This window comes from Bos indicus x Bos taurus, chromosome 10, assembly GCF_003369695.1.
Source record: "Bos indicus x Bos taurus breed Angus x Brahman F1 hybrid chromosome 10, Bos_hybrid_MaternalHap_v2.0, whole genome shotgun sequence".
Taxonomy (NCBI): Eukaryota; Metazoa; Chordata; class Mammalia; order Artiodactyla; family Bovidae; genus Bos; species Bos indicus x Bos taurus.
In genome coordinates, this window is record NC_040085.1 from 9,944,867 (window position 1) to 9,969,144 (window position 24,278).

Below are 24,278 nucleotides of genomic sequence, written 5' to 3' on the forward strand. Positions count from 1 at the left end.
TGTTGTGCAGCCATCACCACTGTCCATTTCCAGAACTCCTTCGTCATCCCAAACAGAACTCTGTACCCAGTAAACAGTAACCCCCATCTCTTCCTCCCCCTAACCTCTGGCAACCGCCATTCTACTTTCTCTCTGTATAGATTTGAATTTGTACCTGATACAAGTGAAATCAACAATGTTTGTCCTTTGGTGTATGGCTCACTTCCCTTAGCATGCTTTCAAGGTTCAGCCACGTGGTTGTATGTGTCAGAATATCACTCTTTTTTGAGGCTGAATCATATTCCATTGTATGTATGTTCCATGTTTTGTTTACGCATTCATCTGCTGATGGACAGTTGGATCATCTCCACCTTTTAGCTGTTGTGACTAATGATGTTATGAACACGGGTGTGCATGCATCTGTTTACTCCCTGCTTTCGGTTCTTTTGGAGAAGGCAATGGCAACCCACTCCAGTGTTCTTGCCCGGTGAATCCCAGGGACGGGGGAGCCTGGTGGGCTGCCGTCTCTGGGGTTGCACAGTCAATTCTTTTGGGTATATATATGAGGACTGGCCTTTTCATACCATTCATAGGGTTCTTAAGGCAAGAATACTGAAGTGGTTTGCCATTCCCTTCTCTAGTGGACTACATTTTGTCCTTATTGCAAAATTCAGACTTAACTTGAAGAAAGTAGGCAAAACCACTAGACCATTCAGGTATGACCTAAATCAAATCCCTTACGATTATACAGTGGAAGTGACAAATAGATTCAAGGGATTAGATCTGATAGAGTGCCTGAAGAACTATGGACAGAGGTTCGTGACATTGTACAGGAGGCAGTGATCAAGACCATCCCCAAGAAAAAGGCAAAATGGTTGTTGGATGAGGCCTTACAAATAGCTGAGAAAAGAGGAGACGCTAAAGGCAAAGGAGAAAAGGAAAGATATACCCATCTGAATGCAGAGTTCCAAAGAATAGCAAGGAGAGATAAGAAAGCCTTCCTAAGTGATCAGTGCAAAGAAATAGAGGGAAACAATAGAATGAAAAAGACTAGAGATCTCTTCAAGAAAATTAGAGATACAAAGGGAACATTTCATGTAAAGATGGGCACAATAAGGACAGAAATGGTATGGACCTAACAGAAGCAGAAGATATTAAGAAGAGGTGGCAAGAATACACAGAAAACTGCACAAAAAAGATCTAAATGACCCAGATAACCACGATGCTGTGATCACTCACCTAAAGCCAAACATCCTGGAGTCCCAAGTCAAGTGGGCCTTAGGAAGCATCACTGCGAACAAAGCTAGTGGAGGTGATGGAATTCCAGCTGAACTATTTCACTTTTTAAAAGATGATGTTGTTAAAGTGCTGCATGCAATATGCCAGCAAATTTGGAAAACTCAGCACTGGCCATAGGACTGGAAAGGTCAGTTTTCATTCCAATCCCAAAGAAAGGCAATGCTAAAAGTGTTCAAATACCGCACAATTGCACTCATCTCACATGCTAGCAAAGTAATGCTCAAAATTCTTCAAGCGAGGCTTCAGCTGAACTGAGAACTTCCAGATGTTCAACCTGGATTTAGAAAAGGCAGAGGAACCAGAGATCAAATTGCCAACATCTGTTGAATTATCAAAAAAGCAAGAGAGTTCCAGGAAAGCATCTACTTCTGCTTTATTGATTATACCAAAACCTTTGACTGTGTGGATCACAACAAACTATGGGCAATTCTGAAAGAGATGGGAATACCAGACCACCTTACCTGCCTTCTGAGAAATCTGCGTGCAGGTCAAGAAGCAACAGTTAGAACCAGACATGGAACAAGAGACTGGTTCCAACATGAAGCTCCAATACTTTGGCCACCTGACATGAAGAGCTGACTCATTGGAAAAGACCCTGATGCTGGGAAAGATTAAGGGCAGGAGGAAAAGGGGACGACAGAGGATGAGATGGTTGGATGGCATCACAGACTTGATGGACACGAGTCTGAGCAAGCTACAGGAGTTGGTGATGGACAGGGAAGCCTGGCATGCTGCAGTCCATGGGGTCGAAGAGTCAGACACGACTGAGCCACTGAACTGAACTGAATCTCTTATCGGTCATATTTTTTGCAAATATTTTTCTCTCATTCTGTGGGCTATCATTGTTTTCTTGATAGTGTCCTTTGATGCTCAAAAGATTTTAATTTTCATGTCTGAAGGTGTCGTGGGGCTACGCCTAGACTCTGCCTCACACCGTCTTCCCCAAGTGCAAATTCAGTCCTCTGTGGTAGTGGGCACTTTGGTGATCCTCTGGCACAGTGATGGGATGCAAATGCTGGGCTGTTTTCTCTTTACCATGAAGGACATATAGACAAGAGCCCTGGAGGAGGCAGAGGATCAGAAGGGTGACTCAGACACTGCTCTTCTGTCCTCAGCCAGCTCAGGCCCCAAGCCTCACCAGCGGCAGCCCCTTAGCCAGCAGCTTCCTGCCATGCCCATGAATGTGGGGCCTTACCTGTACCAACCTGTGTTCAGACACCTCTGAGCCCCACCCAGCCTAGGACAGGCTGATGAGTGGGGGGAAAGGTGACTCTAGTTCCCTCTCCAGGTACTCTGCACTGGTTTCTCATGGTAACTGAACTCCTGTTATTAATCTCGCTTCTTTTGATCAATGAATGTGATCATGCATCCCATGGTACTTTGGACAGATGACCTCTCCGAGCTTTCCGATCTCATTTTTCCAATTTTTCTAAAAGCAAGCTATGGAGAAATTCCCTACCAAACAGCATTCTTTGCCTTTGCTATGTATGCCCAATGAGAAATTTTATGTTTTCCAACATGATATTTTTCAGAAAAGAGGGAGTTTGGCCCATCCAGACTTCTTCCTATTCAGAGTCCCTCTGTTCCTTTATTTAGAGCAGTGGATGGGCTGTTTGGGGGAAGACATGATCACCCGAATCTTTCCCCATCGGTGTTTGTTTGGGATCCTTTCAGAAGGCACCTGATACACATGATCAATTTAAAAAGAGAGAGGGACAAAAATGTGATACAGATTGAGATTTATTCCCAGAAATCTGGTCTCCCATTTACAAGTACTGGTTTTGTTGTAAAGGAGCTTTTAATGATCCCTGTAAAGTCGTAGTGGGTCTGGAGAGAGTAGCTATGCAAGCTGACTAGGGCCAATCACTTGTTATCAATTACTATGTGTACTTAAAAAAAAACACCATTAAAACAGCTCTGAAATCAGGATTCATTTCCAATCAGCTCTGTCTCCTGATTATAGTTGGTAGTTTTTGTGTGTGTGTGTTATCTTAGTGGTATGCAAAGTAGTGGTGTGACTTCCAGCTGAGCACATCTGAAGTTCCTGGAAATACCGTCTCAGGCGCTTAGGAAATACAGTACTTTCAGGTCCATGAGGGCTGGAGGACCCCCAGCCCCACCACCAGGTGGCGCAGCAGAGTAAGTGTGTCAGGCTGAGTCCTGTGTCCGCTCCGCTCCCACCCCTCGCCCCTATACAGATAGCTTCCAGCAAGCAGATTCATTCCTGACTGAGCCACCAGAGAAGCCCACAAAACAATTAAGATGACCTGTTTCATTAGCAGATGAAGTCTCTGCAACTTACCCTCTGAGGGGCTCTTACGCACCTTTCTTGAAAGTTCGTATGAGGCTAATATGACAGTTGTCTGCTGCTACGTGTCAGTTGAACTCGTGGGTTCAAGCCCAGAATTATCCTGAAAGGGCTCATTTGGGCTCATGCAGAGGCGCAGCCACTCTGGGGCACCCTCTGCTCATGCAGGAGGGGAGGTGCCTATGCAGCACTTCTCATCAGTGTACACATCTCTAATTCCACTCATTTTTCCAGTGAGACAGCATCCATCCGGCTAATTAGCAAACGCTCTGGTGTTGATCAAAAGTAACCACAACTGAACCAAAGTTGTGGCCTCTGGAGTGTGAGCTTAAGGTTTGTCTTTCAAATGCTAATGAACCACAACCCCAGGGATATGGGTTAAAACTAACATTTTCACATCATACTGTCTGTGTGAAGTGTTTGAAAGCAATTTGCCATAGAGTGCCATAATAGTAAATGAATACTTGTGACTTGGGATACATTTTTAGCAAGAGCATTAAACACAACTTCAAAAAATACAGCTTTTTTCCTTTCTTTTTTAAAATTTTCAGCTGCATCCTGTGGCATGTGGGACTTTAGTTCCCCAACCAGGGATCAAACCCACACCCCATGCATTGGAAGGCAGAGTCTTAACCACTGGACTGCTAGGGAAGCCCCCAAAAGTGTAGCTTTCAAATAACTTGGAGGGAAATAAGAATATTTTTCACTTTAACTGTGTTAGGTGACTCCAAAAAGTGTTAAATGAAGATCCTTTGGTCAAAGATGCATATGGAGATTATGAATACACTTATTTCTATGAACTAGAAGTGGAAAAACAATATTTTTAAATTAATGGACGGAGGAGCCTGGTAGGCTGCAGTCCATAGGGTTGCCACGAGTCGGACACGACTGAGCGACTTCCCTTTCACTTCTCACTTTCATGCATTGGAGAAGGAAATGGCAACCCACTCTAGTGTTCTTGCCTGGAGAATCCCAGGGATGGGGGAGCCTGGTGGGCTGCCGTCTCTGGGGTCGCACAGAGTCGGACACGACTGAAGCGACTTAGCAGTTAGCAGTGGATATGGTAAGGGATTCTAAATAGGCATGTCTAACTAAATTAATAAATTAATGTAATAAAGAGAGTGTGTACTCATTATCAGAGAAATGCAAATCAAAACCACAATGAGGTATACCATCTCACACCAGTCAGAATGGCTGCTATCAAAAAGTCTACAAACAATAAATTCTGGAGAGGGTGCAGAGAAAATGGAACCCTTTTAAGGTGGGAATGCAAACTAGTACAGCCACTATGGAGAACAGTGTGGAGATTCCTTAAAAAACTGGAAATAGAACTGCCATATGATCCAGCAATCCCACTGCTGGGCATACACACCAAGGAAACCAGAATTGAAAGAGACACGTGTACCCCAATGTTCATCGCAGCACTGTTTACAATAGCCAGGAAATGGAAGCAACCTAGATGTCCATTGGCAGATGAATGGATAAGAAAGCAGTGGTACATATACACAATGGAATATTACTCAGCCACTAAAAAGAATGCATTTGAATCAATTCTAATGAGGTAGATGAAATTGGAGCCTGTTACACAGAGTGAAGTAAGTCAGAAAGAAAAACACCAATACAGTATACTAACACATATATATGGAATTTAGAAAGATGGTGACGATGACCCTATATGCAAGATGGCAAAAGAGACAAAGATGTAAAGAACAGACTTTTGGATTCTGTGGGAGAAGGCGAGGGTGAGATGATTTGAGAGAATACCATTGAAACATGTATATTATCATATGTGAAACAGATCGCCAGTCCAGATTCGATGCATGAGACAGGGTGCTCAGGGCTGGTGCACTGGGATGACCCAGAGGGATGGGATGGGGAGGGAGGGGGGAGAGGGGTTTAGAATGGGGAACACATGTACACCCATGGCTGATTCATGTCAATGTATGGCAAAACCAATACAATATTGTAAAGTAATTAGCCTTCAATTGAAATAAAAAAAATGGCAAAGAAAAAAAATTAAATAAAGAGAGTATGTACTACTAGTTCATTTGCATCCCTAGAAGTTATCAGTCTTCCCTGGTGGCTCAGGTAGCAAAGAATCTGCCTGCAATACAGGAGACCCAGGGACCTGAATCTGCCTGCAATATGGGAGACCCAGGGTTCAGTCCCTGGGTTGGGAAGATCCCCTGAAGAAAGGAATGGCAACCTACTTCATTATTCTTGCCTGGAGAATTCCATGGACAGAGGCACCTGGTGGGTTTTTTTTTTTTTTTTTTTGGACTCTCGTGTGGGAAGTAGGTCATCTGTTTATATTCAGCTACCTAATATGTAAACATATTTGGGAGGTGATGTTTAGCTGGCCATGTCCTTTCAGGCCTGGGATACAGTGTGTAGGCTAATGTTTACTGGGTGGGGGGCAGTGAGGGAGCACGAGTGGGGAGACCAGGAATATGGATGGAGCACTAGCCTGAGACAGATAGTTAAAGTGTTAGTTGCTCAGTGGCATCTGACTCTATGCGACCCCATGGACTGTAGGCTGCCAGGCTCCTCTGTCCATGGAATTCTCCAGACAAGAATACTGGAGTGGGCTGCCATTCCCTTCTCCAGGGGATCTTCCTGACCCAGGGATCAAACCCCCATCTCCTGCATTGCAGGCAGATTCTTTTACTGTCTGAGCCACCAGAGAAGCCCAAACTTGACTCTCTTTAATAAAAATAAATTTCTCTTTTTTTATTTTATTTTATTTTTTGAAGGGCTTAGTTGACCTACAGTGTGAGGGATCTTAGTTTCCCAATCAGGGATCAAACCTGTGATCCCTGCCTTGGAAGGCAGATTCTTAACCACGGGATCAGAGTTGAAAGTCCTTCAGTTCTCTTTTTAAAAGGAAACTTATGCTTCTTAATGTTTTCTTCTCAAAGAGAGGACTTACGTTTCCACTATAATTCAGAAAAAAACTAAGACATCTTCTGGTTAAAATAGGGGAGAAGTCACTTCCTTGTTCTCCTAGTTACTGGTACAACCCCCTACCCCCCAAAAAAAAGTGGTCCCTGAAGTGCAGCTTAGGGGCCCACAGAGTGTCGTTTCAAAGCCCCCAATCTCTATGCAGCCTGTGGCCCTCAGATCAAATAACACAACTCCAGAAGCATCACCATCCACACCCCAACCCTCCTCTACCTCCATCCACACAAACCAGAAATCAGATGATAGCTCTACTATCTGTGAGATCTGCAAGCCCCGTCACTTTTCAACACCTTAGTTTTCCTGCCTGTAAAATAGAAAATTAATTTTCCTACCTGAAAATTAGTAACAGGAGCAAGTGCTTATTGGCCCTTTCCCTGAGGGCAGGCCCTTTGCATGGGTTCTTCTCTCATCTAATCATAACCACCACGCTAGGAAGAAAGTACCACTGTTTTTTCCATTTCACAGATGGGGAAACTGAGGCACACGGAGTTACGTTGCTTGCCTGGAATTGCACAGGAAATGGCGAACTGGGCTTAGAACCGATGTGGCTTTAATCCAGTTCGGAGGCCCTGAACTGCTCTGCCTGGCGATATGAGCCAGGGTGGTGAGGGTGAAAGAGACCAGATGGGCGGGCAAGGTGGGCAGCAGAGGCCTGACGCAGAGTGGGTGGGAGGTCCTCGCCTTCAAGGGTGACTTGTCCTGGTTAGTTGAGTTCATATGTCTTATCTTTTTCTTTATGCGTTTCTTGGAGACAAGGACAGTCTTTTCATCTTCATTTTTCCTGGACATCTATTTTCCTCCATTCTGTGTGTCACAAACCCATGCAATTTTTATTTCAGCTAAATCCTCATTTTTTCCCTCCAGCTGCTGCAGTTCACAGGATGTAATCATCTTTACATTGAGCCCTTACTCTTATTCATTGCGTGATAAAAATGCCAGACACCTTGGCTGAATGAAGAAGAGGATGAATCACATGCTACTTAGTATTACCCTCCTGTTGTATGTTTCGTTGGGTCAGTCTTCCTGGATGGTGTGTGCTGTGAGGGTAGGGACCGTTTCTTTCCTTTTTCTTGCTCATGACATTGAAATTCAGGGAGAACCAGGGGACCAAGGTAGGCCGGCCCATGGAGACGCAGCCTTGGCCCCATTATTGCTAGGGGTTTTTGTGATATTCCCCTGGAGACTCAAGCTGAGCCTGTCAGCTCTCTTCCTGCTGCCAGGGAAGGTAGTGGTGTGTCTGGGGGTGAAAGTGGCTTGGTAATTGAGGCTGGGAATCCAGGAGAACCAAAACCTGCCAGGTCCACTTACGCAGCTGCTGCTCATTTGTTTGCAAAGTATCAACTCTTCTTTTTTAACCTGGCCAAAATGTACCCAGGTAAAATGTAACAATTAAAAAAAATTATTTTCTCTATTATTTTGTCATTCAGAAATGTTCTGTAACTACTTTTTTAACGTGGTAAAATAGACACAACATAAAATTTATCATTTTTAAGTGCATTTTACATTTATAGTATTGAACAACCATCACCACTATCCCTTTTGAGAACTTTTAATCCTCCCAAACAGAAACTCGGTACCCCTTAAACAACAACTCCAACCTCTTTTCTGGCTCTGTAAATTCCCCTATGCCAGGCACCTCATATAACTGGAATCATACAATATTTGGCCTTTTGAGACTGGTTTATTTCACCTGGTGTAATTTTTTCAAGTTTCATCCATGCATTAAAACTTCATTCCTTTTTAAAACTGAGTAATATTCTATTGCATGTGTAGACTGCATCTTGTTTATTTGCTAATTTATCTATCCACGAGCTGATGGGTGCTTGAGTTGTTTCTGAAGCCACACTCCTTGGATGGGATTTGAACCCATGATCACTGATTTAGGAGGGGACTCAAACCCACTCTTTTAATTGAAACCACTTGCCTGGTGTCAGGGCTTATCAAGCTGAGGTTCTTTTGTCTCACTGCAAAAAGAATTCAGCATTAGGCAAAGCCATAGGCAAAGAGTGAGTTTATTAGTATAGGATGCTTATAAGAGATACAGTGGGCAGGCAAGGGAGCTCAGCCCCTAGAACAAAGAGAGCTACATCTTAGAATCAGAGAAAAAGTGAGGAGGGGAGAAGACCACCTCCTTCCTCATTCTTGGGCAGACATCAAGGTTTACATCATTAATTCCTCCTTTGACCCTGTGTGGTCTAACCAGGACTGTGATGGCCCTGTTAAATCATATGTATATTAGCAAAAGGATGGTAACATTACTGCTGCTGCTGCTGCTAAGTCACTTCAGTCGTGTCCAACTCTGTGCGACCCCAGAGACGGCAGCCCACCAGGCTTCCCCGTCCCTGGGATTCTCCATATGGTAATTCATCTCAGGCTTTGGTGTAATGTCCCCTTTCACCTACTTTCTTTCCGCTTTCACTTATTTTCCTCTCTTGACTACAGTCAGAGATTCTGCTCTTCAAGGACCATTAGCTCCCTGACTTCGCATAACAAGACTCAGACCCCATATTGTCCTGTATTTTAACTGTCAGGGTTTGTGGCTTGAGTGTGCCCGGATGCGCTTGGATGCACCTGGTCTTCTTTCAAGGTAGTGTAGATTGTTGCTAGGTTACTGGATTCCTTTCTTGAGTGGTCACTAGCTTACAACAGTTTCCCAGACAGCCTTAAAATTCCCTCCTTGTCTTTAATCCCGTAGTGAGGTTTCGAAACCAACTATTTTAATTATTCTTCTCTATCCCTTTCACTGCCACCTTTTGACTGTGGTGAATACTTACTTACCCCAGTGTTTTTAATAAAAGCATATTTATGATGAAACATAACTTGAGAGTCCCTTGGACTGCAAGGAGATCCAACCAGTCCATTCTAAAGGAGATCAGCCCTGGGTGTTCTTTGGAAGGAATGATGCTAAAGCTGAAACTCCAGTACTTTGGCCACCTCATACTCATTGGAAAAGACTCTGATGCTGGGAGGGATTGGGGGCAGGAGGAAAAGGGGACGACAGAGGATGAGATGGCTGGATGGCATCACCGACTCGATGGACGTGAGTCTCAGTGAACTCCGTCAGTTGGTGATGGACAGGGAGGCCTGGCGGGCTGCGATTCGTGGGGTCGCAAAGAGTCGGACACGACTGAGCGGCTGAACTGAACTACATTGTACTTTGCTACATAGTTTCAGATAATAACACATAGAACAATAAGGAACTATAATAAGAAGCAAAAGTACAAACAAAGTGCAGAAGCAAAAGCACACCTTAGGTTCAAAGGGTGAACAACTTTGCATCATTAAAAAAGCGTTTGCTGAAGGCCCAGGATGAGCCAGGCACACACCCTGAGATTCCGGCCATCTCGGGATCATCCTCCCCGGTCGCTAGGGGCTGGGTGTGTGCAGGGGAGACAAGGCCTCGGCCGGTAGCTCCGCCTGCAGTCAGATGTGGTTGGTGCTACGAGAGAGGTACAAGCCAGGTCTTCAGGCCTTTTGGAGGCAGGGACAGAACCCCTTGGGAGCTCTAAAGAGGCGGCAGATTCTGGCCCAGTGATTATGGGAGTAGGTGAGGCATTGACTGTGGCAAATTCCTAGCTCTGCTCATTCTTTTGCTGAACCGAGCTACTAATAGTACTTATCAGTTTCTTGGGCCTTTTCCTTGGCTTTGGGTTCCTCTAGTTTACATTACTCATACCTGTTAATCCTGCATTTAAACAGTCCTGTTGCTTTGACTCCAAGTGTCTTAGATTGGCCTGGCCTGGTCCTTCTGTGTGTCTCAGGGCAGCCCCGCCCCCGTGAGCCTTCTGGAAAAGCTGCCTCTCTTTGGGTGATTTGGAGGACAGCTCTCGGTGGCCCAGACCTGGATCACACTGTCTGTCCAGGGGTAGCACCTGATGCAGGGAGAGTGAGCAGCCCCAAGCTCTCACTAAGCTGTGTGGCCTTGGGGAGGTTGCGCTACGCCTCTGACCCTCTTGTGTAACACAAGGGCGCTGGGTAACCTCCGTGGCCCTTTCCATTGCTATAATTTTATGATTGCCCTATTGTGATTTAATTACCTTCCTCCATCACTCTCAGAGTGAATGACTCAGCAGTCTGTTTCTCTGTTGTTTTTAAGGCAGCCTGGTTATTTTGCCATCACAAGCAAAGGTCTGTTCTGTAGTTAAACAGTCTTGACCCAGCTGGAGTTAGGCTGACACTCACTGGAGCTCTTCCCGCTGTCCTCTTTCAGTGAAACGGCTCAGATCCGGCTGGCCAGAGGCGCCCGGAGCCATGTAAGAACTTTGAGCAAGTCCTGGTGACAGGGACCGGCTGTCACCCACCGGTCTTCCCAGCCTGACTTCAAGATGCTGAGCCTGAAGCTACCCAGGCTGCTGAGCATGGAGCAGGTGCCCCAGGTATGTGCTCTCGTTCCAGTGATTGAGTTCCAGGCTGCGACCAGGGCTTGGCCTCTGCAACATGCGGGCTGCTGTGTCTCCACCCAGTCTTCTCTGTGTAGACCCACCCTCTGCAAGGAGTCCCTCACGGATTCCCTTGGGGAATTCAGGCTGCCTGTTTCCCTCACCTGCACCAAACCTGAAAATGGAAGTGATCCTGAAACTGTATTTGAGTTGTAGCGCTTGCCTGTGACATCTGTATTTTATCCTGAAACAGAGCCATTATTGAGACTACAGAGTCAGGCTGCAGAGATGAAGCCAGCAGCACCGGCTGAGTGGCAGCTTTTTAAGTATTGTCTCTCATGGGTGCTTGGAAGCAGGCGAGGGGCAGAGTCACCTGAGTGTGGCTTTGCTGCTGTTCCTCCTTGCAGGAGGCCTGAGCCAGGTGTGAGTTGAGGCAATCAGGGAGAGTCGTTGCACCTCCTTTGCCTGAGTGCTCGGGGGAAGCTACCCTGAAACACCTGGAATGCAGTGACAGTCTGTGTTTTTAGTGAGACTTAGGTGAGGCCATGCTGCCTGCGGGCTGTGGCCAGTGGTGCCTCTCCTCCTGCCCTTGCAAAGTAATGTCATCTCATTACACCCTTGTTTTGGTGTCATTTTTCCTTCCTTTTGTTTTTTTTTTTTGGTGATGAGGCATGTGGGATCTTAGTTCCTGAACCAGGAATTGAACCCGTGTCCCCTGCACAGAGTCTTAACCACTGGACCACCAGGGAAGTGTCCATGTTTCTTTCCTTTTTGACTGAAAAAGAATAACTGTTATTTCATGGTGAGACGTTTCACCTGGAAGATGTCACGGGAAAGGTGGGTGAGAGCTCCTTTCCACCCAGCTGACTGTCCAGCCCTTATGACTCCCCTGCCCCCCCAAAAAAACAAAGTCCCAAACAATCTTGGCACCATGAGTGGAAGAATAAGAGGAGACAGACCACTAGACCCTCTCCCTAAAAGCCTGCGAGGCTAGGTGTTGCCAGCAGGCATTGGGGTGAAATCAAAAGGATGTGGTGCTTTTGGAGGGTAGAGTTGAGGATGCAGCAGGTAAGAGACACGCTGGAAATGAAGCCGGGTCCCCACAGTGCTGTCGAGCAGGGGTCCTGCCTGCACTCTCACGAGGCTGTGGGTGTCTTCCTGGTGCGTTTCCCTGGCTGGTTCTACCCACAGAGAACTAGTGGCTGTGATGAGTAGGGGAACAGAGTGATCCTTTGATCCACGCACTCGACATTTTTATTGACTGCCTACTCCGTGCAAGGCGTTACTGTGTGTGGAGCCCAGAGAAGAATCACATACCAAGCCGACCCTTAAGGGGCTCTGTGTTGGTTGGGAAGATTTAAAACCGCTCAGGAGCATTTCCGCAGCCAAGTAGGTTAGGGTGTATGCTCAGAGAGGGGCAGATTTGTTCAGAGGAGGGGTTGGTCGCATGGGGGAGGAGGGGATCAGGGAAGGCTCCATGAAGGGGATGAGCTGTAAGATGCATTTTGAGGATGGGTAGGGGAGGGTGGGGAGAGCAGTCCAGGTGGAAGGAATGGTATGAGTGAAGACCTGGAGCTGGGAAACCATGAGGCTAGTGTGGGGATTCTTGGGGCAGAGGTTATAGGTATCTTCTTGGATGTCTTCCTGGGAGTTTTGGTCAAGGCTGGGTTCAAGACTGTGCCCAGGAAAGAAATGCAAGAGAGAAAGTGTTCTCATGGGAGACCTTGGGTCACCTGCTGGGGTTCTGAATGTATGGGGGTTCTGAGGATAAGGACCCAGATGGCTCCTGAGGCTGAAGATGATCTGTCTTCTGTCCAGTTTTCCATAAATGATGGAGGTGACAGTTTTCTTTTCAGTACAATGGCATTGGTCAGAGGCAGAGCCAACATCCTGTCTCACATCTGTTTCCTTCAAAACTTTCCTTTGGCTCCCACATCCACTACTTGGCTTCCCAGCATCATGTGCAAGGTTCATGCGGCCCCAGGGGGAACACAGTGGCTCTACCTGTCTGGAGGGTGGTTTTATTTGAGGATTTAGTTGGGGAGGAGAAATGGCATCTTAAAAATATTCAGATGCAAGCATATTAAGGAGAAAATGCATAATTTGCATGAATATTTAAAATAAGAGACTTCATAGAAATGTTAAACTTACTTTTGGTGGGCTCTTTGGGTTCCAATACTTGGTCCACAGAGTGACCTTAATCTCCCAACCTCAGTTTCTGCATCTGTAAAATGGGGTGGTGCTAGAATCTGCTTCCTAGGGTAGTGGTGAAAATTAAGTGAGGCACCCTATGGGAGGTACGTGGCATGGGATGAAGTTAGTAATGTTGGCTGTTATTATCAACTCTCCTGTGCCCTCCGCACTTGGAGGGGTGGAGTGTGTTGGGAGGAGGCATTGAGCTGCCCCTCCCATAGACTCCCTCCCCAGCTCCCTGGCTGGTATTCCCTGGCTGTATCCCTATCCACCTCCTCCACTGTTTTTTACCCATAAATCCACTTCTCCAGGCACACTGGTGCTCTCTCTAGTCTCCCCACTGGATTGGACATTCTCTTTTCTTGAGCTCTGTTTGAAGAAGGTTACTCCATCTCCTCCCCTCCATTTCATCCATCCTCCTTTCTGACTCCTTGGAGCTGCTGATGCCCTCTCCCTTCAGCTGTTGGTTGACACCTCTGCATGCTGCTCTGTACAGCTGCCTCTCCCTTCATATATTAGCCAGCTGTGTGGCCTAGGCCACTTCCCTACCCTCTCTGAGCCTCACCCATCAGTGTGGGGTGGGGCACCACCTCTTGGCATCCTTGATTCCGGCACAGTCCTGCTAAGTGCTTATTTACAGGAAAGGACAGTTCTCCCTTCCTGTAGGAGGTGTGACTCGGGTGCATGCCTCATAATTTTGTCTCCCTGGTGCCTAAAAACAGACCTAGGTACACAAGGGAGCTCTGAAAGACGTGAACACAGAGCTCAGAGTGGAATAAATGTCTAGGTGTTGATTCCTACCCAAACCCAACCTAGAGACAAACAGGGAAGTCTAGACAGCAAGTTCATGTGGAATATGGCATGACCCTTGGCCAGGAAACAAGAGTATTTTGGGTCATATTGAGGACCTTTTGTTAATGATAGCCCTGGCCCCCAGGCTACAGGTAAACTCACCACATTGTCCGGGACGCCTTAATTTAGGGGCACAGGCAGGAGGGTTCCTGAGGTGCTGGCTCTAGAGAGGAAAAGCAAACCTTTTCTCAGCCTCGCACTGTACTCTGCCACCTATGGTGGGAATTTGGACAAGACTCAGTGTCCTTGTCTGTGAAATGGAGATAATATCTGTCTCACAGATATACTGTGACGATCCAAGAAAAATGAAATAGAGTGTTGGGCTAATTATGAAGGAGCAGAAGCAGAGCCAGATCAGTGGTGCTGGGTGGGTGGGCTTGGGCGCCTGGAAGCAAGGGGTCAGCTCATAGCAACTGGTTTCTCCAGCCCAGGATTTCTCAAAGTGGGTGCCTAGATCACCACTGTGGGAATCAGAAGCTCTATTAAAGTGAATTGTGATTGCAGGCACTTTTGTATTGTTCTTGATTTTAATCCAAAGAAGTGCTTTCAGCATTTTGTTACTTAATGTTAGCTCTTACTCTGGGTGTGTATATTTAAATAACCTTTATCATGTTAAGGATATACCTTTCTATCCCTTATTTCCTAGGATTTTTCCCCCTCTAATCAGTAATAAGTTCTTTTTTCTATCATATATCTTTTGAGATGGTCATATATGACTCATTTGAAAGTTGTTAATGTGGCTAATTACACTGATTAACTTACTAATGTTAAACCAACATTGCATTTAAATATTACTTGGTCATGATGGAGTATGTTTTTAATCTGTTGCTGTAACCAGCTGATATTTTTGACTAGGATCCTTCAATCTATTTACTGAGTTGGCCTGTAATTGTTCTTTCTTATACTGCCCTTGCCTGCACTGGGGATTAAGATGATGCCAACCACAGATGAGGTGGAGAGTGTTGCAATTTTATTCTATAGAAAAAATTGTATAATATTGGAATTATGCGTTCCTGACTGCCTGGTAGGCTTTACCTCTAAAGCTGTTTGATCAGGGCCGTCATGTTGCTCACCTCAGGGGAGCATCATTTATCTCCTACTCTATGTGAATGACACGGTGGAACTGTGCAAGGGACAACTTGATGCTACAGCTGAATTTTCTCTGTTGAAAGTTTTTTTTAAACAGTTTTGTTAAAATATAATTTATGGGGCTTCCTGGTGGCTCGGATGGTAAAGAATCTGCCTGCAATGTGGGAGACCCAGGTTCGATCCCTGGGTCAGGAAGATCCCCTGGAGAAGGAAACGGCAACCCACTCCAGTATTCTTGCCTTGAGAATCCAATGGACAGAGGAGCCCGGGCCGTGGGGTTGCAGAGAACTGGACACGACTGAGTGACTAGCACTACTACTACCATAAAATACTCCCTGTAAGAGTATACAGCTCAGTGAGTTTTAATATGTTGACACACACAAAGTATGTTGTACAAAACCATCACCACGGTCAATTTTAGAATGTTTTCATCACCTTAGTAAGAAAATCTGTACAATTAGCAGGCATTTCCCTCTGCCCCCACTCCTAGGCCGATGGCAACCACTAATGTACTTTGTCTCTGTGGATGTGCCTGTTCTGGATATTTCATGTAAATAGGACCATGCAGTAGGTGGCCTTCTGCGAATGCCTTCTTCACTCAGCATAGTGTTTTCAAGGTTCCTATGTGCTGTGGCATGGATTAGTACTTTATTTGTTTTTGTGGCTGAATAGTATTCCATTTATGGATATACCAGTTTGTTTATTCATTCATCACTTGGTGAACACTTAGGTTGTTCCCATTTTTTTTTGGTTATTATGAGTAATGCTATGTACGAGTTATTTGTGTCCAAGTTTTTGCGTGGACATATTTTCAATTCTCTAGGTACACACCTAGGAGTGGGACTGCTGGGCCACATGATAAATCTAGGAGTAACTTTTATTTTTATTGTGGCAAAATATGCTTAACATAAAATGTACCATCTTAACTATTTTTAAGTGCACGGTTCTGTGGTGTTAAATACATTCACCTCATTTTGCAGCCATCACTACCATTCATCTCCATAATCCTTTTTATCTTGTAAGACTGAAACTCTGTACCCATTAAATAAGAACTCCCCATTTTCCCCTGGCCAGTCTCTGACTACTACCATTAATACTTTTTGTCTTTATGGTTTGACTACTTTAAGTACTTTGTGCAAGTGAAATTATACAGTATCTGTCTTTTTGTGACTGTCTTATTTTACTGAGATAATGTCTTCAAGTTTATCGATGTTATACGATGTCTGCGTATATCAGAATTTCCTTCTTTTTGTAGACTGTCCCTAAATTTAGATGACTGGTATTTTCTGTTTTTTTTTTTTTTTGATAGTAGCCATCCTGACGGATATGAAGTGAGATCTCACTGTAGTTTTGATTTGAATTTTCCTAAAGATTAGTGATATTGAGCCTCTTTTCACGTGCTTATTGGCCATTTGTATACTTTATCAGGAAAACGTCCATTCGAGTCTCTGGCCAATGTTTAAGTGGGGTCATTTGTCCTTGTTGCTGAGTTGTGTGAGTTCTTTTTTGAACACAAGTCCCTTATCAGATACATGGTTTGAAAATGTTTTCTCCCATTCTGTGTGTTGTATTTTCTTGTTATTCATGGTATCCCTGGAAACATGAAAGTTTTAAAATTTAATATTATCTAAATATTATCTTTCATCTGTCGCTTATGTTTTGGGTGTTATATCTAAAAAACGTTTGGTTTATCCAAGGTCATGAAGATTTACTCCTACATTTTCTTTGAAGAGTTTTATCCCTAAAATTTAAGTCTATGATCCATTCTGTGTGTGTGTGTTAGTTATCGTGCTTGCGTGCCAAATTGCATCAGTCGTGTCCGATTCTGTGTGATGCTATGGACTGTAGCCCACCAGGCTCTTCTGTCCATGGGATTCGCCAGTCAAGAATACTGGAGTAGGTTGCCATGTGCTCCTCCAGGGGATCTGCCCAACCCAGGGATTGAACCCTTGTCTCTCATGTCTCCACGTCTCCTTCATCGGCAGATGGGTTCTTTACCACTCGCGTTAGTTATTGTAGGTCCAGCTTTATTCTTTTTTTTTTTTTTTTCAGTATGGGATATCAAGCAGTCCCAACAGCATTTGTTGAAAAGACTGTTCATTATTTCTTCAGGAATTATCTTAACATCTTTATTGAAAATTGATTGACTGTAAATGTGAAGGTTTATTTCTGGATTCTCAGTTTTATTCCATTGATCTGTTTGTCTATTCTTATGTCAGTACCTCATTGTCTTGATTACTGTGCTTTGTTGTGAGTTTTGAAATTGGGAAGTATGAGTCCTTTAACTCTGATCTTCTTTTTCAAGGTTGTTTTGACTGTTCAGGGTCCCTTGCATTTCCTTATGAATTTTAGGATCTATTTGTCAGTTTCTGCCAAAAAAAAACACAGGATTTTAATAGGGGTTCCTTTGAATCTGTTGATCAATTTGGGAAGCATTACCATCTTAATATTATTAAGTAAATTAAATCCGTGAACATGGGCTGCCTTTCCATTTGTTTCAGTTCAGTTCAGTTCAGTCACTCAGTCGTGTCCAACTCTTTGCAACCCCATGAATCGTAGCACGCCAGGCCTCCCTGTCCGTCACCAACTCCCGGAGTTCACCCAAACTCACGTCCATCGAGTCGGTGATGCCATCCAGCCATCTCATCCTCTGTCGTCCCCTTCTCCTCCTGCCCCCAATCCCTCCCAGCATCAGAGTCTTTTCCAATGAGTCAACTCTTCTCATGAGGTGGCCAAAGTATTGGAGTTTCAGCTTTAGCATCATTCCTTCCAAAGGACACCCAGGACTGATCTCCTTTAGAATGGACTGGTTGGATCTCCTTGCAGTCCAAGGGACTCTCAAGAGTCTTCTCCAACACCACAGTTCAAAAGCATCAATTCTTCGGCACTCAGCTTTCTTCACAGTCCAACTCTCACATCCATACATGACCACTGGAAAAACCATAGCCTTGACTAGATGGACCTTTGTTGGCAAAGTAATGTCTCTGCTTTTCAATATGCTGTCTAGGTTGGTCACAACTTTCCTTCCAAGGCGTAAGCGTCTTTTAATTTCATGGCTGCAGTCACCATCTGCAGTGATTTTGGAGCCCAAAAAGATAAAGTCTGACACTGTTTCCACTGTTTCCCCGTCTATTTCCCATGAAGTGATGGGACCAGATGCCATGATCTTAGTTTTCTGAATGTTGAGGTTTAAGCCAAATTTTTCACTCTCCTCTTTCACCTTCGTCAAGAGGCTCTTTAGTTCCTCTTCACTTTCTGCCATAAGGGTGGTGTCATCTGCATATCTGAGGCTATTGATACTTCTCCCGGCAACCTTGATTCCAGCCTGTGCTTCTTCCAGCCCAGCGTTTCTCATTTGTTTAGGTATTCTTTAATTTCTTTCAGCAATGTTTTGTAGTTTTCAGTATGTAAAATTGTACCATTAAAATGATTTGTTAAGTTCATGTCTAGTGTTTTGTGGGTTTTGATACTGTTGTAAGTGGAATTGTTTCCTTAAATTTATTTCAGATTTTCTTTGCTAGGATATAGAAGTAAAACCAAGTTTTGTATATATCGTATCCTACATGCTTGCTGAATTAATTTATTAACAGTATTTACAGTTCTAACAGTATTTTGGTGACTCCTTTCCAAATTTCTATATGTCAAAATTATATCATCTGCAAATGGAGATAGATTTGCTTCTGCATTTTAATTTAGATGGTTTTTATTTTTCTCTTGTCCAGTTGACTTACCTAGATGCTCCACTACAATATTGAATAGAAGTGGTGAGAGCGGACATCCTGATGGTGGGAGGAAAGCATTCCATTGTATGTTAGCTCTGGGTTTCTCATAGATGGCCTTTTAGGTTTAAAGGAGTTCTGTATTATTTTACTGAGTATTTTCTGATCACAAAAGGGTATCGGATCTTGTGAAATGCTTTTTCTATGTCAAGTGACATGAATATGTGGTCTTTGTTTTAATGCTCTCTTCTTGGTTAATCTTGCCAGTCTGTCTTTTTAAAAAAATATTGAAAAGAAGATGATTTGGGCTTGGTAGATCCTCTCTATAATGTATTGTATATCTCTGATGTCTCTGTTATTTTTATTATTTTCCTTCTACTTTGGGTTTGTTTTGCTATTATTGCTCTAACTTGTTAAGTTAATCACTCTACCTCGTAATATAAACGATTAAATATATATATATATATATTTCTCCCTGAGTATTGCTTTAACTGCAGTCCACATATGCAGTTCTAATTAATTTCTAACTTCCATTTTGATTTCTTATGCAACTTATGCTTGCTTAAGCTATCCATAATTGAAATGTGTTAAAATCTTCCACAGTGGTGTCATATTTGTGAATTACTCCATGTAGATAAGTCAATTTTTGCTTTATATATTTTGAGCCTGTGTTTTTTAGGTCCATCTAAGTTCTTAATTTTATCTTCCTGGTGAAGTAAAGTTCTTATTATTTTTTAAAAGTGGTTCTCTTTATATCTAGTAATGCTTTTTGTCTTAGCGTCTGTCTGATAGTCCTATAGTAACTCCATCTTTATTGTTTTTGTTATGTGTCTGATTTACTTCTTTCCTGACTTTGACTAATAATCTCTCCCTGTCCTTATATTTGAATTGTGTCTCATGCAAACAGTACAGTTGGATTTTATCTTGCTTGGCAACATGTGTCATTTAGAGGGATGGTTTAGTCTGTTCATATTTATAATGAGTATTGAAATATTTGCATTTATTTTGATCATCTTATGTGCATTTGTCCTGTTTTCTCTGTTGTCCTCCCTTTCCTGCATTCTTTAAGTTTTACATTCTTTTCTTTTTTCCTTTTGAACATGCTCTTTTCCCTTCCCTTGTTTTATAATTAATATGCTAGATATATTCTCTGAATTTATCAGTTTAGTGGTTACTCCAGCTGTCTTTACATGGTATTAATATGTCTCTGGTCAATAATGTGTTAACAGAGCAAAGGTTGATTTCTTGCTAACATTACACAGCTAAGTGGTCAGTGAGGAACTGTGAAGTGTCCGGGAGAATAAAAGGTTGGCCACCTTCTAGCTGCTCCGTCAGGAACATGTGGCCGCCTACATCACCACAGAAGGAGAAGAGAGAGAGATGTCTTAGGTTGGATTTCTCAGAAACAGGCTCTGAGGCAAAAGACCTGCATGTGGGGAATTCATGAGGAGCAATACTTAAGTAAGAGGGGGAGGCAGGCTTGGGTAGAAGGAGAAGTTGCATCACAGGCCTCAGCTGATCTCCCAGGGAGCTCTGGAGTGGGGTTGATCCTTCAGGATTGTCCCCAAGGAGAAAAGAAAGCCAGGACTTTGTATCCATCCTTAGTTTGGGGGTTGTGCTGCCCCTTAGCAGTGAGCATAAAGTGGGCAATGTAGCCATTTTCAGCCAAAAGTGATTTCCACTGGGGGATGAGTGGCTCAGTTCTTAAGAGTGGAAGGGTTGCATCCCAAGTCCATGACAAGAAGGCATCATTCTTTCACTGCCCTGGCCTGGAATCAATTGCAACCAGATACAGTCAACATGGCCCCAACCTAACGACAAGAAGGTCTGAGACGTGTAAGAAAGCACTTAGAGTATGTGGTGAGCACCAACTGTCTTTACTCTGCACCGCTTCGTGGATCTGAGGACTAGTGGCTTTCAGCAATTCTAGACATTTACAGTCCTAGACATGTGGTGCTTTTGAATTGTGGTGCTGAAGAAGACTCTTGAGAGTCTCTTGGACTTCAAGGAGATCAAACCAGTCCATCCTAAAGGAATTCAACCCTGAATATTCATTGGAAGGACTGGTGCTGAAGCTGAAACTCCAATACTCTGGCCACCTATGCAAAGAACCAACTCATTGGAAAAGCCCCTGATGCTGGGTAAGATTGAAAGCCAAAGGAGAAGGGGGTGGCAGAGGATGAAATGGTTAGATAGCATCACCTACTCAGTGGACATGAATTTGAGCACACTCTGGGAGATAGTGAAAGACAAGGTAGCCTGGTGTGCTTCAGTCTATGGGGTTGCAAAGAGTCAGACTCGACTTAGCGACTGAACAACAGCTATGGACATTTACCAGTTATCTCTTCAAATATCATATCAGAATCATTGTATTTTCTCCTTCCAGAGAAATTTTTGCTATGTCTCTTATTTGCTTTTTCACATCTTCTATTTCTTAATCTCTCTGACTGCATCCTGGATAGTTTCTTTGAATGTACTTTCAGTTGGCTGATTTCCCTGTCAACTTGGTGTAGTATCCTTTCAATGACTTTTTATTTCAGTTCTTGTTTTTAATTTCTTAAAGTTGCATTATCTTCTTTTCAAATCTTGTTTATTGTTTATATGTTTAGCTCTTTCTTTAAACATCAGATCAGATCAGTCGCTCAGTCGTGTCGGACTCTTTGCGACCCCATGAATCGCAGCACGCCAGGCCTCCCTGTCCATCACCAACTCCTGGAGTTCACTCAAACTCATGTCCATTGAGTCAGCGATGCCATCCAGCCATCTCATCCTCTGTCCTCCCTTCTCCTCTTGCCCCCAATCCCTCCCAGCATCAGAGTCTTTTCCAATGAGTCAACTCTTCGCATGAGGTGGCCAAAGTACTGGAGTTTCAGCTTTAGCATCATTCCTTCCAAAGAAATCCCAGGGCTGATCTCCTTCAGAATGGACTGGTTGGATCTCCTTGCAGTCCAAGGGACTCTCAAGAGTCTTCTCCAACACCACAGTTCTTTACACATACTTGAACATAATTATTTTATATTTCAGTATCTGTTCTTTGGTCTTTCTGCTGTCTCCTGTTTTTGCTGTTTCTCATTCATGGCATTTTGTTTCCAGGAGTGTGCATGCTTGTATTAAAATAGAAATTCTTCAGAGAGGATTTGCATTTGTTTTGTTACTTGCCTGAGGAAACTACAAAACTTTGATTTCTGTTTGTAACTATGGTAAGTTTTCCACTTGAGAGTTCTTGGACCACGGTGGTGGTATGGATTTGGACCACAGACCCCCTGTAAAGATGAGCTGATGGTCCTGAATTCTTGGGAGAAATTTTTTTTTTTTTCAGAGAGACAACTTTTGTAACTGTCTTGTTCTGTCTGGTAAGATTTATTTTGCATTCACTTATAGAGAAGGCAATGGCAACCCACTCCAGTACTTTTGCCTGGAAAATCCCATGGACAGAGGAGCCTGGTAGGCTGCAGTCCATGGGGTCGCTAGAGTCTTCACTTTCACTTTTCCCTTTCATGCATTGGAGAAGGAAATGGCAACCCACTCCAGTGTTCTTGCCTGGAGAATCCCAGGGATGGGGAGCCTGGTGAGCTGCCGTCTATGGGGTCGCACAGAGTCGGACACGACTGAAGTGACTTAGCAGCAGCAGCAGCAGCAGCATTCACTTATCTTTAAAGTCCTAGTTTTATTGATGAAGTCACCTGTTAGATTCCCTGCTTTTGATGGGTCTTGGATTTCATCTTTTATTTGCAAAGTTTGGCAGCAGAAACTCTGATGGTGAAAGCAGCTTACCTCATAAGTTCCTGATTTCCTTTGTTTGAGGGGTTTATGGCTTCCTTCCTTTGTGCCATCTTGCTAATACATTTATCCAGTACATGATTCAGGCTTCATGTAGCATTTTAATTGTTTTCTTTGAAGGATCTTCATGACATATAACTCACCATTCTACCAGAACCAGAAGTTCCCCAGCTATTCTTCCAGGCCCTTTCTGCATCACAAGGGTCCAGCCATCCCTTCCTTCTGAAAATTTTTATAACATCTAGCATATCCATGAAATGTTTGTAGCAATCCTTGACTCCATTAGGCTGGGTGTAGTGAAGCATCCTGGGCTTTTCAGTCTAACTAGCAAGGGTTTTCATATTGCTTCTACTATTTCTTCTGACTTTGGAAATTCCATCCCATAGAACTTCACTTTCCTCATCTGTAAAATGGGCTTGACAGTCATTACCTTTCAGTGCTCTCATGATGAGCAAATAAAACTGGGTTTTCCCCTGCCATGTGCTGGATCTAAATCAGGAGAATAAATACAGGTCACAGACTATACGTCTAAATATATAAAAGTCAAAATGAAGCTCGTAGTTACATAAATTCTACCTTGACAAACATCCCTTCATAATGACAAATAACAACATGTAAAACTGTGATTCCCAGGTGGTGCTAGTGGTAAAGAACCTGCCTGCCAATGCAAGAGACCTAAAGGATGTCGGTTCGATCCCTGGGTCAGGAAGATCCCCTGGAGGAGGACGTGACAACCCATACCACTATTCTTGCCTGGGAAATCCATGGACAGAAGAGCTTTGTGGGCTACAGTCCATGGGGTTGCAAAGAGTTGGACACAACTGAAGCAACTTAGCACAATGCCAATAGAATGCCAAAGACAACTGAACTTAATTATTATTGTACATGTCTGGATATGATGTTGATGAATTAGTGATGTTTGGATGAGTATAATAGCATATTAAAAAGCAGAGACATTACTCTGTCAACAAAGGTCTGTCTAGTCAAGGCTATGGTTTTTCCAGTGGTCATGTATGGATGTGAGAGTTGGACTATAGAGAAAGCTGAGTGCCAAAGAATTGATGCTTTTGAACTGTGGTGTTGGAGAAGACTCTTGGCAGTCCCTTGGACTGCAAGGAGATCCAACCAGTCCATCCTAAAGGAGATCAATCCTGGGTGTTCATTGGAAGGACTGATGTTGAAGCTGAAACTCCATACTTTGGCCACCTGATGCGAAGGGCTGACTCATTTGAAAAGACCCTGATGCTGGGAAACACTGGGGGCAGGAGGAAAAGTGGACGACAGAAGATGAGATGGTTGGATGGCATCACCGACTCAATGGACATGGATTTGGGTGGACTCCAGGAGTTGGTGATGGACAGGGAGGCCTGGCGTGCTGCGGTTCATGGGGTTGCAAAGAATCAGACATGACTGAGCGACTGAACTGAATTGAATACACATAATTCATAAATTTGCATGTTCTATAAAATTTATTTTTCTTGCCTTCATTTCAGCAAAATTATGAGGTAACTTTGTAATCAACATTATCACATAATTTGTGTTCTATTAACAGTGATGCCAAATTAAATCATTATTCATGAATCATAGTTCTTAGATTTTTTTTTTTAATTTTAATTACTTTCATTTGCGAGAAATTTCTGTTGAGTTTTACTCAACTCTGCTGAGGCAGAGGAACTGGAATTATCAAAAAATATTCTTAAAGCCACCTTTAGAATCAGA

At 43.7% G+C, this 24,278-nt stretch overlaps 1 protein-coding gene across 2 annotated transcripts in view; it reads left to right on the forward strand.

Annotated features, from left to right (window-relative positions):
* The window catches only part of PAQR5 (progestin and adipoQ receptor family member 5), a 98,563-nt gene that overhangs the window by 29,331 nt on the left and 44,954 nt on the right, over window positions 1-24,278 (forward strand). For both annotated transcript variants that reach the window (XM_027553081.1, XM_027553080.1), the window contains exon 2: window positions 10,758-10,923. In XM_027553081.1, the coding sequence (XP_027408882.1) occupies window positions 10,873-10,923 (51 nt within the window). In that variant the 5' untranslated portion in view covers window positions 10,758-10,872. The remainder of the gene's footprint in view (window positions 1-10,757; window positions 10,924-24,278) is intronic.